Source organism: Bos javanicus, chromosome 14 (assembly GCF_032452875.1).
Source record: "Bos javanicus breed banteng chromosome 14, ARS-OSU_banteng_1.0, whole genome shotgun sequence".
Classification (NCBI taxonomy): domain Eukaryota; kingdom Metazoa; phylum Chordata; class Mammalia; order Artiodactyla; family Bovidae; genus Bos; species Bos javanicus.
The window spans coordinates 2,879,423-2,898,134 of record NC_083881.1 but is presented as its reverse complement, the minus strand read 5'-3'; the positions used below and the strand labels follow the sequence as shown (position 1 = coordinate 2,898,134).

The 18,712-nt window shown below is 52.1% G+C and overlaps 1 protein-coding gene and 1 long non-coding RNA gene across 20 annotated transcripts in view; one reads left to right on the top strand and one right to left on the bottom strand.

Annotated features, from left to right (window-relative positions):
* Positions 1–1,057: 1,057 nt before the first annotated feature.
* Positions 1,058–18,712, bottom strand: part of PTK2 (protein tyrosine kinase 2) — a 192,754-nt gene continuing 175,099 nt past the window's right edge. For all 19 annotated transcript variants that reach the window (XM_061438488.1, XM_061438469.1, XM_061438476.1 and 16 more), the window contains 6 exons: positions 13,286–13,348; positions 10,712–10,751; positions 10,282–10,388; positions 6,328–6,483; positions 4,944–5,024; positions 1,058–2,281 (listed from right to left, as the gene is read on the bottom strand). In XM_061438488.1, coding sequence (XP_061294472.1) covers positions 2,069–2,281; positions 4,944–5,024; positions 6,328–6,483; positions 10,282–10,388; positions 10,712–10,751; positions 13,286–13,348 — 660 coding nt within the window. In that variant the 3' untranslated portion in view covers positions 1,058–2,068. The remainder of the gene's footprint in view (positions 2,282–4,943; positions 5,025–6,327; positions 6,484–10,281; positions 10,389–10,711; positions 10,752–13,285; positions 13,349–18,712) is intronic.
* LOC133260290 (uncharacterized) lies at positions 8,225–11,338 on the top strand. Its single transcript, XR_009740719.1, has 3 exons — positions 8,225–8,619; positions 9,756–10,061; positions 10,942–11,338. It is a non-coding gene; the product is annotated as an uncharacterized LOC133260290 (long non-coding RNA).

Sequence of the window (18,712 nt, the reverse complement as noted above, 5' to 3'; positions counted from 1 at the left end):
CGTGCTCCTTTGTGAAGAATTCAATAACCTCAATGTATTTGTGCCCTTTTCTCCGTCTAAATTACTCTTTAATTAAAATAGCGTTAAAACACATGCATTTGGAGAAAGAGGTGAGGTTGTGAGCAGGTGCGTACTCACTTCCCTCACTGCTTCTCCCGCCCAGTGTGGACCAGCATCAAGCTGCCTGGTCAGGCAGCCGTTGCCTGCAGCACAGTGAGGCTGAGTCCCAGGACAGGCCTTCTAACCTCAGGGCCCCGAGCAGGCGCCCAACACATCCACAGTCTGTCTCCACCCACTCTCACAAACAAGATGGATCTCCTGACCGACAGAACCTCTCCAGACTCACCTGCAGCTCGTGGTGCTGGAGGGATGAACACTCAGGCCAGGAGGCGCAGGACAAGCGCTGTGGCCGGGCTCACAGCCCCGCCGCTGAACCCGAGATGCAGGCAGGACCACCCCGGCGTGTTGTATTCAACCTTACAATCACCAGCTTAAACATGAGGACGTGCGGACTCAAGATCCCGAAAGAGACTCGGGCGGGCAACATCCCTGACCTTCCTTCCAGGTGCGGAGGACGCCCTGCAGCCCAGAGGGAGGGGCCGAGCCCCGGGGACCTGCCACACCCCAGGGACCTGCGTCCACCTGCTTGCCGGGCCCTCGGGTCCCCGCACTGGGCTCTGCCTTCTCCCCTGGGGTCCCCAGCACTACAAACCCCAGTCTGGCAGCCCAAAGGCTCCAGGAGATGAGGCTGGGCCTGGGGCCTCATGCTGACGGTCCCCTTGAGAGAGCGAGATTCCCGACAGTGCTAAACAGGTGGTAGGCACGGCCAGCCTGCAGAGCTTGATTTCCCGTTTCACCATGAAGATGGAGGAAAAGCTTAACTTAGGCTGGGCCATTCTTCTGAGTGGTGTTCCTGACTTGTCAAGAGGACAGAGAGTAAAAGAAATGAATAATTTTTGGGAGCTTGCCTGTATATTACTTGATCTGACAAGTTATCTGAGAAATTTCAAACGATCTGAAGGAACAGAACCAAAAGAAAGGATATTACACCAAGAACTTTACTGGCAACACCTTTTTAATAGGTCAAAGTAACTGTACAGTTCATTATATTCTTCCTGAGAATAATTTATATCCCCCAACAAACTAAAGGGAGGGTGTATTTTTAAAAATTATGTAACAGAATGGATGGTAAAACTGGACATCAAAGGGAAACCAAGTCTGTTTCACCCGATTCTCTCCTGGGAAGACAGACATGATGAAGGGTTAGTTAACTCCAGTGGCTGTAAAATAGTCAACATGGCTTTAATCTTTCTTTATAAATTATATAAAAATGGAAAACAGGGATGGTTCCAGAACTTCTTCTCAATGCAGTTTGGAGGTGCTCTGGTACAAAGCATTTCTGCTTCCAAGAGAAATAACATCGCTACAAAAAACTGGCACATTATTCTGGTGAAAAAAGACAAAAGTTTTTAGTGTGTTCTACAGCTAGTTTCCAACCAAATGTTTCACACACCCACATGAAAGTAAAAGGCAGGAAGGAGGAGAGGGTAGTTTTTTTTTCTGAAATGACTCAAGTCTTCAAAATATAGCTTTTATATCCTTCCTCTGTAAAGTGGTATTAGCATATTGCAACTGGAGAGCGTTCTGACGACAAAACTCCAGTCTGGATAGCAAGTCTGCGGTTGGCAAAGGGCTTCTCAGCCCCGTGGTTCCTGGAACCCTCCGCTTCCTCCTCTTCTTCCAAAGCGAGGTCTGGCCAGTTCAGGAATCAGCGTGTCACCGCCTCGGCCATTTCCACGAAAGCGTATCCTGACGTGAGCACAGCCTATCCTTCATCGTTCTTTAAGAGCTTCTCACATACAACTTTTACTCTCAGAAAAATGCTGCACTGTGGATCCCGGACTTTTCTGAACACCATGATTAAAGAGCTGAAACAACAACAACCCAAATCAAAACGCAGTTTAACTTATGTGAGATTTCCAAGCAGCCGTCAGTCAAAACGTTGGCGCTGGGTGTGCCTGCACCGGCCGGGTGGCCTCGTGGCGGGTGGGGCAAGGGCGGGTCGTGCTCAGTGCGGCCTCGGCTGCCCCAGGGCCTTCAGTCTGGCCTGGTCGATGACGTCGAGCAGGTTCTTGGCGTCCACGGCCAGCGCGTGCGCGGCCGTCAGCATCTGCTTCTTGTACTCCTGCTGCAGGCTGGTCATGACGTACTGCTGGGCCAGTTTCATCTTGTTGATGAGCTCCCCCAGGTCGGAGTTCAGCAGCTTCTGGGCCATCTCGATCTGCAAGGACAAGAGGGTCAGGAGAGCTGCCTGTGGCCACTGCTCAGGGGTCTCAGGAGCTCTTCTTAGGTGCCTCCTAAGAAAGAGACTCCTTCTTCCCTGGAAACGAGACAGAACCGGGTCTCCGCCGCCAGGCCTGCATGCCTCTACTGCACCTGCCGCGGGACTTTCCTCTGCTCCCCGGGAGGTGGTTCAAGGGTGTCAGGAGGCCCGCCCCACTTGGATGTCAACTCCAGACCCTTCCGAACAGATCAGAGGGCGAAGTGGGGGTCGCAGTGATCTATCCACCTGCTCTTTAAACAGTCAGCGAGCACTTCCTGTGTACAAGGCCCCCGGAGCTGTGGACACAGGGACGATGAGAGAAACCACCCCACAGAGACGGACCCGGAGAAGAGCAGGTCCCAGCTCTGAAGAGCAACAGAGACGCCTCGGGGGGCGCGCCCCTCAGCCGGCCGGGACTGCACCCGCTTGCTGGCTTCCACCGTGAAGGGCTCACGGCCCCCCACTCACCGTGCTCCTGCGCAACGCAGCAGGGGGAGGCCCAAGGGGTTTCAGGAGGGGGAATGCCGTAACCCAGAAGGGGCGCTGGTGCGTGAAGGGACTGAACCGAGGTGGGGAGAGCTCGGAGGCAGCGTAAGCAGCTGAGAGAAGCTGTGGCTCCTCAGGGAAGAGGGGCGAGGCCATGAGGAGGAGAAGCAAGGCCTGACCCGAGATGGGACAGCAGGCTGTCTGTGCGCGTGTGCGTGCGTGTGTGTGCACGTGCATGTGTGGTTCATGCTGGGCAGGGTGGAGGGTGCACACTGGTCCCACTGACGCCGCAGGAAGAACGTGCGGTAGGGGCAGACTCCCGCAGAGAGCCGGTGCCCAGGGCTCGGGGGGCGCCCACCGACAGCAGAGGGGCGGCTCTGAAACATCGGGACCTGTAGGTGTCGGGAGAATTGCCGTGGAGAAAAGGTGTCTGTGAACTCACACTGGCGGGCAGCTTGGGGTGGTCACACTCAAGGCAGCAGAGAAGAGCTGTGGGGGTGGGGGGCAAGCAAGGTTGAAAGCAGGGAAGTTCTGAAATCCAGGGGTCTCACCGGGGAGTCAGGACTGGGGGCAGGGGACGGGGGGTGGCCTCCAGGATCCCCGGCAGGAGAAGTAGATAAATGCTAACACTGGGTCCAGAGGGACCCGGCCAGGCAGACGGGTGGGAAGGCGGGAGAGGAAGCAGGAGAGCAGGAGGCAGGGAGCTGTGCACAGGAGAGCCAGCGACAGGGCGGGGCCGTGGCAGGCCTGGCAGCTACGGCTGCGGTCAGACCTGGTCATGTGGGGCCTCCCCAGGCGCTCAGGCGGTAAAGAATCTGCCTGCAATGCAGGAGACCCGGGTTCGATCCCTGGGTGGGGAAGATCCCCGGGAGAAGGGAATGGCCATCCAGTCCAATATCCTTGCCTAGAGAATCCCAGGGACAGAGGAGCCTGGCAGGCTACTGTTTCCTCACTTCTGGTACCTGGAGTTTCCTCATTCTGATGCAGAATTCTTGCTCACTGTAGAAAACCAATTAAAGTTCTAATAAAGCAGACAAAAGAGCTAATCTAACTGGAGAGAAACATAAATCTACACGGTGACAACCGGTCAGAACCATTTTCCAAAATGATATTAAGTGGTGTCGTGCAAGGGAATCGATGTCACGTACAGAAGACCCGCGCAGGAGCTGTGCCCAGCTGCCCCGCACGTCCTGACACCTGCCTGGGACATGGCCTCCCGAGGGGATGCAGGGGGGAGGGGGGACCCCCAGCCCTGAGGCCTGGTCCCGTCATGGGGGACAGCGAGTGCCTGAGCAGCTGGCCCAGGAGAAGCACACAGACACGTTGGGGTCAGGGGCCCCGCGAGCCCTGGGCTGTCGCCCACCAGAGGGAGGAGCCAGAACGCGAGCCTGGCAGTAGGTGTGAAACCCCAGTCGTGGCAACCGTACCGAGTAAGAGAACAGCCCCGCCGTCAGGAAAGGCGAGCGGAAACACCACAAGCAGGGGGGCGACACAGCCCCTCCCAGGGGGCCCCAGAGAGGCAGACGCCAGCGAGCAGACACACAGAGACTGCAAACGTGGCCCAACGGGGAGACTGGGGCGGGGGGACCTGAAAACTCCTGGTGCTGTTCTGGAAACTTTCTGTAAGTCTGAAATCATTTCAAAATAAAAAGTAAAGAAAAAAACTAACAAAACAAAAACAAGGCCTGCTGGGCTGAAGGACAGACCATGGGCCCCCAGACAGAAAGCAGAAAAGTGGACACAGGAGACAGGGCCGGCGAGGCATGGGAAGTGAGCAGGGCCAGGTGCGGGTCCCCAGACGCTACTTATTTACTGGTCACAGGTTTTATATCGCGGCTTTCAGTGGGAATCCAGGACCGCTCACAGAGGAACTCGAGGAAACTCCGCCCAGCCCGCTGCTCCGTCTGTGCTCCCGAGGACTCCACGGGGCCCGCAGTCCTGCACCCCTGCTCCTACCCGCCCTCAGGATGGCCCGTTCTTCAGGGCGTGGGCGCCAGTCACCCATCGCGGCCCCCAGGATGGACGGGTGGTCCTCAGAGTCCCTGACTGGGGCGCTGGCCAGAAGGTCACGCCCTGCAGAGCAGTCACCACAGCCCCCCAGGGCCCACACGCTGCCCCCTGGATGAGGCCCTACCTCTCGGTGGGTGCTGGCGGGCAGAACAGGAATGGTCTCATCCACCGTGGCCAACAGCGTCCTCAGGGCCAGGCCGACTTCCTAACAGACAGGAGACCACACCAGCGTTAGGATGCACACCAGGCAGCTCCACGCCAGCCGTGACGGTGTCTCCTTCCAGCGACAGGACTTTCATTTCCTTTTCAATACTTTGGGGGAAATTTCTGTATTTCTTTTCCACAGTCCTGAGCCTGATCTCGTTATGAGGCAGATTCAGATCTCTGGACACCCACTGCTGTCCTGTCCGGGGAACAGGGGCTCAGGCAGGGAAAGCGGGCCGCGTGTGCAGAGAGACTCTCTTCCCTCCCCGGTGCTTTCCGCAGCCTCAGGGGCCAGCCGGGAACGCTGTGGCTGCTGCTACACGTGGGAGCAAATGCCAGGTGGCACCAGCTGTGGGGGCCTCGCTGACCCCGGGGCTTCGTCCACTGTGCACACGGGGCACAACAGCCCTCCCCTGGCCACTCAGGGTTTAAAGGGATCAAGTATAATCAAAGGTGGTATGACGCCACGGGGTCAACTACGGAAGGACTCAGGTGCTAGGTTATGCCCGCAGCATGGTGAGACCAGTGAGGACAGGCTGCTTATTACCGCTCGATCAACCGACAAGAAGTATCACACAGCGTAAGATGCAGCTTCTATAAAATCACCCTAAAAAGCTTTATTATGTACCAAATCCTGGCTGCTTTTGTATACAGTTGAGTTTATTAGTATTTAGGGAAAAAAAAATGCCTGTGGTTCCTGCAAGTTAACCCTTAAGAACGCTGGCTACAGTTGCTATGGGAGTAGGCTACAAACTCAGCCAGAATGGATTAACTGGGCTGCCCACAAAATAGCACGACTTCCGAGCAGCTATTCCACACTGGGGTTTAAAAACAGCTGTTCCAGAGATGGCTCACTGGTACACTAAAAAGGTTGTTCAATCCTGGAACTCTACAGAAAAAGGAATAATCCTGTTAAAAAATGAACAAAGGACTTGAACAGACATTTCTCCAAAAAAGATAAATCGGGAACAGAATGACCACACAATCCAGCAATTCCACTTCTAGGTGAACGCCCTACAGAGCTGAAAGCAGGGTCTCCCCGGATTACCTGTCTGGCCCTTTAAAACGTAACCACCTGCCCTGCCATGGCGGCACCAGACTGTCGGCGTTCTCCTGCCGCTGTTCTCACCCGAGACCCCCTGAACCAGCAGCCGCTGTTGATGACTCCTCTGCACAGGATGCTCCGGGACCGAGGTCGGGAACAGCAGTGGTCACCGCGCGGCACGGGCCTTCTGAAGCGGCGGGATGGATTGGCCTGAGGGCCGCAGGGACCGCAGCCGTGCGCGTGACGGGGCTTAGCTCACCTTCACCATGGGGACATACTCCTCCGGCGGGGCAGGCTGAATCTTGCTGGACATCTCGATGACCGCTCTCACCAGGCCTGTCACGTTCTCATACACCCTGTCGTTGGACCGGTCCAGGTTGGCCGTGGGAGGGGGGCTGATCTCCTGGGGCTGAAGCTGCCAATACAGAAGCCAGTTATCTTTCCCTCGTCCAGCAGATGGCAACGTATCACCGCAATGCGGCTAGGAAGGGTCTTTAAGAGAGATCAGAGCAGATCACTTAAGGGATCTTGTCTTAGGGGACACACTTCAGTCTGAGGATGATGGAAAGCAGTTCATCCAAGTGACAAATGACTAAGGCACAACTTTTTCTAACTTTGAGCTCAGTTAAAGGAAATGAGAGGGAATCGCACGCATTGTACTCAAAGCCCCAGTTCATTCAGAGAGGTGATTCACTACCCTGAACCCCCAAAATCATTCACCAGAAGAGGAAGAACCCGGGAACCCCACGCCTCTCTGAGGACTTATGGTTATCACATGTGGACAAGTGCAAGTCTCCTTTAAACGGACAACCTCTGTGTGCTGAGCGCTGCTGCAGCGGGAGCTGTGCGGGTGTTGCTTTGTGGGGGGCCCCTGTTCCCTCACCCACAGTCGAGATGGGGGTGAAACGAAGGAGCACATGTGAAGGTGCCCACCACAGGGCATGGGCACACAGGCTTCAGCAAGTGCTACCCAAGACAACCCGAGCCCTGAAGGCTGCGCTGAGGCCCCGGAGGAACCGCCAGTGCGTTAAAAGTCAAACCGGCCGCCCAGGCACGGAAGGACAGCACGCGTCTATCCTGACGAGACCGAGGGGCAGCAGCAGCACTCGCCCGTGTGGACCTGCTGCCAGCACTCAGCCATCTCTGACCCCGGGACAGAAAGCGAAGGAGTGCTCCACCACTGCACAGATGCTCGTGGTCACTCTGCGGCAAACACACGTGCTGCTTTGGGGGCAAACCAAGCGAACGCGTCCTCCCCGGGCTTCCCGCCTCCTGGTCCAGATGAGCATGCAGAGCAGGGTGTGACGGAGAGCTGGACAGACACGCAGACACCATGTGCTTACCCTCCATGGCTATTGTCGAACGGAAGGTGAGGACAAGTTAAAGGAATTTGTCAGAGAGAGGGAAAAAAGAAAAACAGTATTAATAAAGGCAGCAGACAAAACCCCCGTAAAAACACACGAGCAGAACAAGAGGAGCAGGTTTCCGCCTGTTGCTTGGCTCGTGGGCCAGCCAAGCGCAGCCGCCGGGCGGTCTGTTCAGGGCACCCGCGTACTCAGTAGGGGCCTGCCATGCACCATGCTTGCTTTCATGAATAAATGAGGAAAACAACATGCAAAGCCCGAGCGTGACAATCCGGCAGCCGTGCAAGGATCCACAGAATTGGGGGTCTTCTATAAAGAAAGAGGCGTATCTATGCTGTGTTCACACAACACTGCCCGCTGGACTCCTGAGGTTCAGGAGGAACGGCACACCCTCAGTCCCTGAGCGCCCCTGACACCCGACATCCTCGGAAACAGGCTTCGACCCAGCCGTCCCGCTGTGACAGAGATGCCCGACTGGGGGCTGTATTTAAAGATACCAGGAGCTTCATTTAAAAACAAACGAACAAAAAATACCCCTCATTTGAACCAGTTCTTATGGCTGGGTTCTTCCTTTATTTTAAGTCTAGAAATTTTATTTAATGTTTTCTTTTCTCTATAGCTTTAGAGCTATTCTACTGTAATATGACCGACAAAGTTAACTGAGAGAAATATGGATTTCTTGACTTTTCTTTAGAACTGTCTGAATTCTATACCCTTTGGTATAGAAATTCAGCAGAATCCTAAATTCTGAGGTCCAATCCTCCACGCTGTGTGCGCGGGAAAGGGGGAAGTTGTTAGTAACAGCATCACTTCCGAGAGCAGAAGCGTTGGCACTGAGATGCTGAATGTGGCGGGAGAGCCGGCTCAAAGGGCATCAATCAGGATGGAGAGGGGGGCTTCCTCAGGTGTGGCAGCCGGGGCTCCGACAAAGAACCACGACTGGACTCCTGGAGGAGAGGGCGGTCCGTCCTACTCTGTTCAAAGCTCGTTCCTTTGTGTTCATCCTTTGCCCAGCTCTTGTGAGGGCAGCACTGTCATCACACTGCCAGGGGCCACTCCCGGGGACCCTCCCACAGCACCAGCTTGCTTTGCAGACAGCTGACACTGGCCTCCTATTTTCTTGAGCTTGACCACTTGGAGGCCCCTGGAAGAAGGTTAGGACACACCACCAACCCACAGAGACACAGGTAATCCAACCACTCGCGGTGGGAGGGGTCATCCTGGAAGACTTTGGTAATTCAGAGCCGAAATGTAAAGCCACCAAGCAGAAACTGAGACTGGTTTCTGGCTATTATTTGGATGAATACCAGTTATACCAGGTAAAGGTAAGCATTTCTGTATTAAAGAGAGAGCTTCTTTCACACTGGATTTGATAATAGAGATAAATACTTCACACTTATCAATCAGAGTGTATTTTAAGTAAGCACACTCTTTCCACAAAGACTTCTACTTGTTCAGTATCCTATATATACCCTGTAACAAGGTTGTTTCCCCATTATATTTATTCATAATGTTAGTCCACATGTTAAAAATGAACACAGGTCAGAGGTCTAAGCTGGTGTCTGATCTACTTTTAAAGTTGGTTTTTCACTGCAATACAGGCCATTTTGAAATTTTCTTCTTTTGCTTATGAGAATGAAAAAATTTCCCTAACCCAATTTCTCTCTTCGTTTTTAAAATTTATGTAAATAAACCACATCAGGAAAGGGTTTGTCCTTTTCTGTTCCTCTGTGCTGCTAGCGGAGTTATGGGCCCGGAGGCCTGGCAGCTGGGGAAGCCAAGCCCCGGGCCGTCCCCAGGACCAGCACTCTGGTTTCTGGGAGCTGGTGACCTGTCCTTGGACAGGGGTGCCTCTGGGCCCATGCTAACCTCCACACTGCCCCTGCAGGGGCCAGGGTGGTCCGAGAGAGCAGCCTCTAGGCTGCAGGCAGATGCGCGCCTGGACATGACGTTTTCTCTGCCTGGACAACCTCTCTGACTCTCCTGCCTCTATGAGGAAATCAGCCCCTTGGCTTCTGGTGTAAACCTGGAGAGGCAGCACACAGCATGTGGATGGAAAGTCAGGTCTGCAGCTAAATGCTGGGTCAGCTATAGGGAGGCTGTACCTTTGAAATGCCCTTTAACCTCTGGGAACCAGGGTGTCTCACGTGAAAGCTGAGAAAAACAGTAAGACCACCGATCCCGTGAGGCTGATGTGAGCTTTAAACTACACAGGACAAGTTCTGCCACAGCAGTTGGCACTCAATAAATGGTGGTTGTCAATGAAACACAGCTTATCAGGATTGATCACAGCTACTGGGTTCTAATATGTACCTTTTTCTAGGCACCATGAAGAAGGAAAAAATACCAGTCAACACACCACCTTGATTTTAGAGATATATTCTGAGAGATAACTGACCTAATGGGGAGTGGAGGTGCCCCTCTGCTTGAGTGGGCACACAGCAGGCAGCTGCAGAAGCAGCACACGCTGCTGGGCATACACAGTTGTGGTTCCGGTCGGGGAAGGATCGAAACCCACACCCCACTCCCCCGCCGCCCCAAGCCACGTGGACGGACTTGGAGACACTGTGCCTGCTCAAGGTCTCGCGTCCCCCAGGTGTCTGGCTCAACTCCTCTGTACCATCAGAAGGTATCCTAGCACTTTACCTCAAAGAAACATCCTGTCTGATAAGAAAACACTCTTGAGATAGGGTCTGACTGAGGCCCTGGACTATCACGTGAGAGAACACAGAAAAAGAGTTCCCAGTGAGGCTGGTCCTGACTCCGAGCGGGGTCTGGAGCTGATGGAGGAGCCCCCCACCCCACCGCACATCACTGCAGGGTCGGCACCTGGGATGAAAGCTGCTCACCTTGACGCCCTCGTTGTAACTGTCCCCAGGGCTGCCGAGGCTGGCCAGGCTGCCCAGGTGCCCGGGGGCTCCGGGACGCGGCGGCTTCTTTGGTGGTGCTGCAGGATCTGGTAAAGGAATGAGCCCCATTGAGTAACGTCCGTTAATGGAAAGGATGGAAACGACTCCCAAATAAACGGAGTTATTACAACAGGCGCTAGTCTGAGAGAGGGCCCCCTGCAGGGGTGGGGGTGGGGTGTTTCTGGCGCATTAGAGCTGTAACTCCTGTTTTCCAGTACTTCAGGCGTGGGCTGAATTTGGTAAACATCACACATGCTGTGGTCTGCAGCGGGAGAAGCATGAACACATCACGAGGCATTCCAAAGCTAAGAAACTACACTCCCTTCAAATTACACAAACTGTGTGATGCGCAATCCATTTCTTAACTTACCTGGTTTGCCCACAGGCTGATATATGTGCTGGTTTCCAGTCTGTGGGGAAAAAAGACACGGGGTCAGTGCAGTAGGGTGCTGCGCCACAAGGCAATAGCCGCCCCGTCCAGGACGCCTGAGCTAAACACTGGGTTCAAAGGCTAACGAGACGGTTGCACCTAACATCCAGGGGGTGTGGGGTCAAGGTGGTCACAATTTCAGCATTTCTTTAAAGAAATTATGTCCACAGACGTCTCCAGTTGGCCTACAGGAGTGTGAAATCTGTGTCTGCGTCTGGATGCACGGCCCCCCGCGCCCCACCCCATCACAAGAAGGGGAGCTATTGGGGACAGCAACGAGAAGAGGTTTCACAGCACTGGGACATCTATGTTGTCACTATCGCCTGAAGGAACTGGGGTGACACGCCCTCTGCTCTGCACTAGCCAGAGGCCAAGCCAGGAAGCCAGACCACCCCAGGCAGGCGCACAGACAACCAGCCCTCGTCTAGACCGCCGTGCCTACAGCTGCGATCAGAGCCACCTATCCTAGGCTGACTGAATGAAAAGAAGTATGTTCAGAACCCTACCCTACTTTTGAAGAGAGACTTGCCTTGGTTACTCTAAAACAATAAACTGGCTACAATACAAGTATTTTAAGGTGCTTTCCTTTTTACTGAGCAGAGACCCACTTCTTTAAAACACAAGGATCAGGAGACAGCACACAGAGCCACAACTGCTCCTCACCCAGGACCGCAGCAGCTCCCGCCAGGTCACTGAACACTCCCTGTTTTGAAGACGACCTGATCACAGTATGGGGCTTTATTTCAGGGTACTCTGTTCTATTCCACTGACCTACGTGTCTGTCTTTGTGCCAGGACCTTACTGTTTTGATTACTGCAGCTTTGCAGTATAGTCTGAAGCCAAGAAGGGTGCTTCCTTCAGCTCTGTTCTTCCCCAAGGCTGTTTTGGCTACTCAGGGTCATTTGTGTTTCCATACATGTTTTAAATGTATCTGTCCTGGGTCTGCTAACAACACCATTAGTGTCTTGACAGGGGCTGCACTGGTCATTTTAGCCGCATCACTTCTTCCAGTCCAAACCCACAGCGGGTCTTTTCAGCCATTTGTATTGTCTTCAGTTTCTTCCATCAGCATCCTAGTGTTCAAAGTACACGTCTTTTGTCTCCTTACGTTAAGTTTATCCCTAGGTATCTTATTCTTTTTGATGTGGTGGTAAATGGGATTATTTCCCTAATTTTTCTTTCAGATAGTTCATTCTTAGTGTATAGAAATGCAACAGATTTCTCTATGTTAATTTTGTATCCTGTAACTCTACTGAATTCATTGATGAGTTCTAATAGCTTTCTGGTGGCATTTTTAGGATTTTCTGTGTATAGTATCATGTCATCTGCAAACAGTGACAGTTTTACTGACCTGAATTCCTTTTATTGCTTTTTCCTGTCTGGTTGCTGTGGCTAGGACTTCCAATACTATGTTGAATAAACGTGAGGAAAGTAAGCATCCTCGTCGTGTTTCTGATCTTAGAGAAAAATGCTTTCAGATGTGTGTCATCTTTTCAACATAAGGAAGGAGCCCTGTGTGTGGAGATGTTAAATGGGGGACTGTGTGATTTTGCACATGTGGACTAAAGAACCCCAACATTCTGTCCGTAGAGCCCACTGTGTGTGTGTGTGTGTGTGTGTGTGTGTGTGAACACCAAACACTCTGTAGAGCCCAGTGTGTGTGTGTGCGTGTGCACACGTGTGTGTGATGGGAAAGGCCAAACCCTCACATGCTGGTGACTGGCCACATCTTCCAGGGGCCAGGTCTTAGGGGAGCTGGATTTTATAGCACAGACTAGGGAAAACTATGCATTCTCCAGCTGGCTGACAACCTGGTCTCATGTATGTATGTTTTTACATATGTATGCACACATGTGTGTATGTATGTAGGCAGGCATGTGTCTAGAAATGAAGTGGTTTATATATACCCAAAAGCCTTATTAGGGTGGAAATTTATCTCCTTAATTCCATTACCCAGCAAGTGGCAGTTTCCCTTTTTTACTGGGAATTTAAGTTTTTTCTTTTATTATTATTTTTCTCTTAATTTATTTTAACCAGATATCCATTGATGGAAATCCTAATAAAATAATTTTAACTACTCTCCCCTAAAGAACAGGGAATATTTCTAGCAGGCTTTAAATGTATTTAGAATAATAAGAAGCTAGGTCTTCAAAGAGAATTTCAGGCATTTTCTCCTACAACATCCAGGAGAAAAATTTCCTGATTGAACAAATTTTCTCTGACTGTGGAAACTTTTATAAAACACAAAATAAGAGTATACAAATTTGGCCAGATGACAACTTGTAGTAACAGTTAACGTGTGCACGTATTTCAGTATTTCAGCTTACTACTGAAAAGACTGTGTTAGTGATGGGGAGAAATTCTGTGTACTGTATGTTTTAATAACCTTGGCTGGAATGCCGGTTTCAGTTACGGAACGAGTCACTGTGTTCTGTATGACAAATACTAAAAAGCGTGGACACCCCAAGACACAAAGAGGTCCCAGTCCTGACAAGGATGCAGGCAGCTGCTTACCAGGCCCTGAGGACCTCCGTCCTCCCTGTCGATGCTGCCTCGAGAGAGCCGCACGTCAGGTTTCTGGAGAAACAAGAGCAAACCACACAGTTTCATTTTCGGCTTGAAAACCACTGATGTACTTCTGTACTAAGCGTCTTGAAGAGTTGAAAGTTCCAGAGTTTCAGAAAGACTCTCAAAGCCCATGGGTGACAAGTGCAAGTCAGCGGGCCCAGCAGAGCCCCCTTCTCTGCACGTGTGCACAGCTAACAGAACTGGCCTGCGCCCCGCCCCACGTGACACACGAAGATGTGGGTCTCACCTCTCTTCCTAGCAGCACGCTTTCTTTCCCGAGAAACCCCTGCCCCGGGAGCAGGCACCGATGACGTCTTCCCGGCAGGTGGAGGCTTATTCCTACTTGGCTGTCTTGCCAAACCAGCAAATGGTCCGGTGACGGGTACCCCCCACCGCATGGTGCACCCAGAATTCGAAACCAGACAGAGGAATCTCGACTTAGTAAGAGTGGGTGAATGTCACTAACAGAAGACTAAACAAAGTAGGCCACACGCTGTGAGGGTGTGGGGCCTGGCGGGTTTCCTCCTCACGGAAACAACGCCACGGAGTGGCCCCAGCCTGCCCCACCACGGTGCGGGTTTCAAGCAGCCCACAGGCAGACACGCCGACACCTGCCCCTCTGTGCCAGGCACACTGGCCGAAGCCCATCTCAAGGTACGTTCCCCTTGCCCTCTCCAGGCTGACCACTCATTTCTTGGTCTCCGTCAGTGCACCGTCTCTTTCAGAAACCCTGTATTTGGCAGAGATGACACAGGAAAAACGACTCTTGTAAAGGAAAGAACGTCCTGATGAGGGCCAGGTGCTGAGGACACTAGCCACAGGCGCCTGTTAGAGGTGGTGACAGAGAGATGAGCTTGGTCTCTCGCTTTACTTAGATGTGTTTTCAAAAGTGAAACCATGTCATATAATTTCGTAGCCTTCATATGACATCACACAGCGGAAACTGGCAAACATGGGAAATGTTGCACAGTATTCCAGAGTGTGAATGTTGTCACACACAGAACAAGGTGGAAGCAGCCTGGGTGCTGGCACTAGCCATCTGATGTACAAATTCACTCTCAAAGGAAAAAAAGTACTCAAGCTCCACTGTCCTCAGAGTAGAAAATGCCACCAAAGCAGAGCAATGTATTTATGTAGGGTGTGGGACTTGGGTCAGGCCCCTGCGCTCTCGAGCTGTGAGACCTGGGCCTCAACCTCTTCATCTGTAACACGGGTAGTAGGTGACACCACTCGCTGCATACCACCCCAATCCTCGTCAAGATTAAGCGAGGTAGTGCTGGCAAAGCACTGAGACTGCCACGTATGTGTGAAGCACAATAAAACGGCTCACCTGCTGTTTGCTGAACATTTGGGCCGTTTTCAAAATTTCACGTGCATGAACAGGCTCTGGGTGAACAGCTCTGTGTACAAACCTTTGACTAAATTCCTGAGCACTTCCTGGGCACATGTTTCTGACAGCTGAGTTACTGAGCCACAGGGTTTGAACATGCGAAAAGCAGAATGTGTCAGCCACCAGGTTGCATCTCTGTCCCGCGCCTGCCTCTGTCCATGAGGCCCTGTGCCCCAGCACCGCTGGACTTCACTGAAAACCCGCGGCCAGTCAACAAGCGAAGTGCCACCTGTTGGGACTCCCCCACCCCTTCCCTACGTGGCACAACGCCTGCTTCTTCTCACCACACAGGTGCTAAGCTGCCATGGACAAGGGGCTTCACTTCTCCTGATCCAGTTCACCAGTATGATTATTACAAGGACTAAGTAAGTGTCTGGCACAGAAATGGTTTTTCCAGTAGTCATGTATGGATGTGAGAGTTGAACTACAATGAAACCTGAGCACTGACGAATTGATGCTTTTGAGAGTCCCTTGGACTGCAAAGAGATTCAACCAGTCAATCTTAAAGGAAATCAGTCCTGAATATTCATTGGAAGGACTGATGTTGAAGCTGAAACCCCAATACTTTAGCCACCTGATGTGAAGAAGTGACTCCTTGGAAAAGACCCTGATGCTGGGAAAGATTGAGGGCAGGAGGAGAAGGGGACAACAGAGCATGAGATGGTTGGATGGCATCACCGACTTGATGGACATCAGTCTGAGCAAGCTCTGGGAGTTGGTGATGGACAGGGAAGCCTGGTGTGCTGCAGTCCATGGGGATGCAAGAGTTGGACACAACTGAACGAACTGGCACAGAAATGGGCACATATGAGATGTTTAGCAAATATGTGCTGAAGGAAGGCTTCCAACTTGAAGTCCTCTCCCCGTGCACCACCCTGTCTTCAGACCTGGACCATGGAGGAAACACGGAGGGCTGTGTCCTGGGTGGGAGCAGAGTCCTGTCTGGGACCCTGTGACCCCGTCCTGATGCTTATCTTTCACTCCCGCTAGCTGACTCTGCCACGAGGGGGAAAACAGCTCCAACATTCATTTCCTTTCTCAGAACACAAAGCAGCTTTTATATACTCAAAACGTTCTCATTTTAAAGTTAAAACCCTGCCTTCAGCACAGCCCTGCATTAGAGAATGACCGTGCACACAGCAAGCAAAACAAACAGGGAGCAAAGCTTTTCTCTTTGAAAGCAGCACCCAAGAGGAAAGCAGGACCGCCCAGCGCGCTGAGGCTCTGATCAAGGCTGCTGGCTCTCTCCTGCCAGTTTGCAGGACAGCTTCCACCGCCGTGGAGCCATCTCAGAAACTGCACAGGCTGCATGACATCAGAGAAGGAGGTGGGGACATGCCACCAAGATTCCACTGTAGGTCGCGGCCCTGTGCTCTAGGCAAGAGCCTGCCACCCTGACAAATGTGTGCCAACAGAGGGGGAGGGACCTGAGGGATGCGCGACTCTCCAAAGTGCTCGATAAAAAGTCACCTCACACAACGAGGTAGGGCCTAAAATTGGATGCTTCCATAAACAGCTGCTGATTCTGATCTATTAGAAAAGAATCTGGGAATCACTACTGACAAAGCAATGTTAAGTGTTCAAAGAAGAAGGTGACTCCTCCACCAGGATGCAAGCTGACCCCGGAATGGCATGGCAGCTCTGCACCCGGCACAGACCGAGGACCAGGGTGGGTCAGAAAAGACTTGTTGGTACCAGGGCGTTATGAGACAGAAGCAAGAGGACGAGCATCTTCGGAAATTTCTACAGCAATCTAAATAGTAATTTTTGGGTCTTTTGGAGCTCAAAATAAAACTTTCTGTATCTTTAAAAAATTTTCCTTTTTTCTAGTAACTGCTTTTTATTTCACTAGAGTATCAGGTCTATAATGGTTTAGAAAAAAAAAAAAAAGGTTGGGAGCGGCCTGCAGGTATTCTGGTTGAGGTGCACAGTCCAGACTCTCAGCAGCACCGCCTCCCGGCTGATAGAGAGAAAAGCCCTTGGAGAGATTAACGGTGTACTTCCCCCCTCTCCACTGTTCACAGGTTACATGCTTAATCCTCAATTCCACCCAACAGAAAAGTGCCCTTTACAGAGGACATTGTAGCTACTTCACAGATGAATACGTTAAAGCGTAAAGCGGTAAACAGCTATGTGGGTCACAACAACTGGGACTCTCAGCCCTCATCCGGCTGACCCCAAGTCTAGGCTCCTGCGCTCAGTGTGCCCTTGCCCCGGAACGCTCTGCAGCTGCTAGGCCAGCCCTGCACGCCTCCCCGGCTCCGTCCTCTCTGCCACAATCGGGGGCTGACCTGGGGGGTAGGCCCGGACGGCAGGAAGGATGGAGGGCCCCGGGCGGTCACCCACTGGTGGCCACCAGCAGACTCTGAGTCAGAGAAGGACAGGATCAGAGCCAAGTTTTAGAAACATCACCACGGCTGGGGCAGGAGACACAGCTGGGAGGGGACAGGACTGCAGAGGGGCCAGGCGTGGCATTCATTCTCCCACCTCCTCACCTTGCTCCCCGGTGGGTGGGGCTGCGCCTCGCCCACCAGTCACCCAGGCTGACGACTTGCTTGCTCTCAGCGCCCCCGCCCCTACCCCGCTACCTGACCCAAAGCTGATGCGGCGGCGGTTAGGCAACTTGTCTCATGGCACCAACACTGTTTTGATCTTGAAACCGTAACAGTGACAATGATAAACCATTCTTGCTTATGAAGATCAACAGGAAACTCTAATGAAACATCACAAACAAGATAAACCAGGACCTTAAAAGGATGTCAACCATGACTTACTGGGGACTCCTCTCTGGAATGTGATTCCAGCATAAAACCAAGCAAAATGCTTCACACACTTCATCATGTTAAACCTTTTAAAAGGTTTTTAAAAGTTATTTTTTGAAATATAAAGCCAACATTATATTATAGACGTTAACTTTAAAAATAAAAGCAAGAAAAGCAGGCAAGGACTTATTTAACACCAAAGTTGGCAACAGATGCTTCAGGCAATATGAGATACATAACTGAAAATAAAGGGAAAAAATGTTTTTAAAAAGTGACAATGGTGCATTCAGACAGCCCAAGGAAGTCAGTCAAAAAGATTTCATGTGATAAATATTGTTATATACAAGGTAACTTCCTAAAACTCAATGCATATTCATATACAAAAATAATAACTAAGAATGACTCAGATGGTAAAGATCTGCCTGCAATGCAGGAAACCTAGGTTCGATCCCTGGGTCGGGAAGATCCCCTCAAGGAAATGGCAACCCGCTCCAGTATTCTCACCTGGAAAATCCCACGGACAGAGGAGCCTGGCGGGCTACAGTCCATGGGGTCACAAGAGTCGGACACGACTGAGTGACTAAAACAACAGTCAGTGAGAATGAGACACCAAGCTGCCAGTGAGGGGAACTCTGAATGAACAGGCAATGATTTAGTGAGGCAAGAGCTGGACTTAGAGGAGATTCCGAGGCTGTACGGGAGGAATGAGGGTCAGGAACAAACGGCGCAAGTGTCATGAGTTCAGGGGACCAGGACACCACGCCTGTCACAGGACGCGGCACTGACTGGAGCCCCGTGGCGCAGGTTACACGGCTCACTAATGTGTCTTGAACACGAGTTGGAGGCTACTGGACTGACAGAAAAGCTCTACGTACGGAGAGGAGGGTATGCGGACTTACACATTTATCAAAACTCATCCAACTGTACACCTAGGATCTGCATGTCTGTGGTATGTAAAATCTCAGTTAGAAGGAACAGACCCAACAGCTGACAGCCGGCAGAGTCTCCAGTCTTGCTCCCGGACACCTGCCATCACTCAGACAGTGGAGCTGGGCTTAGGCATCCAGCTTCCCCACAGACCAGCTCTTCACGAGGCTGAGCACGCCTCCTGGGCCTGTCCGCCTTGAAACCCCAATCTGTGTGCGCCTGGGCACCACATGCACCCAGCTCCACACAGTGCCCCCGGCTACCCCGGCTCAGAGCAGCTCACAGCCTTGGCCT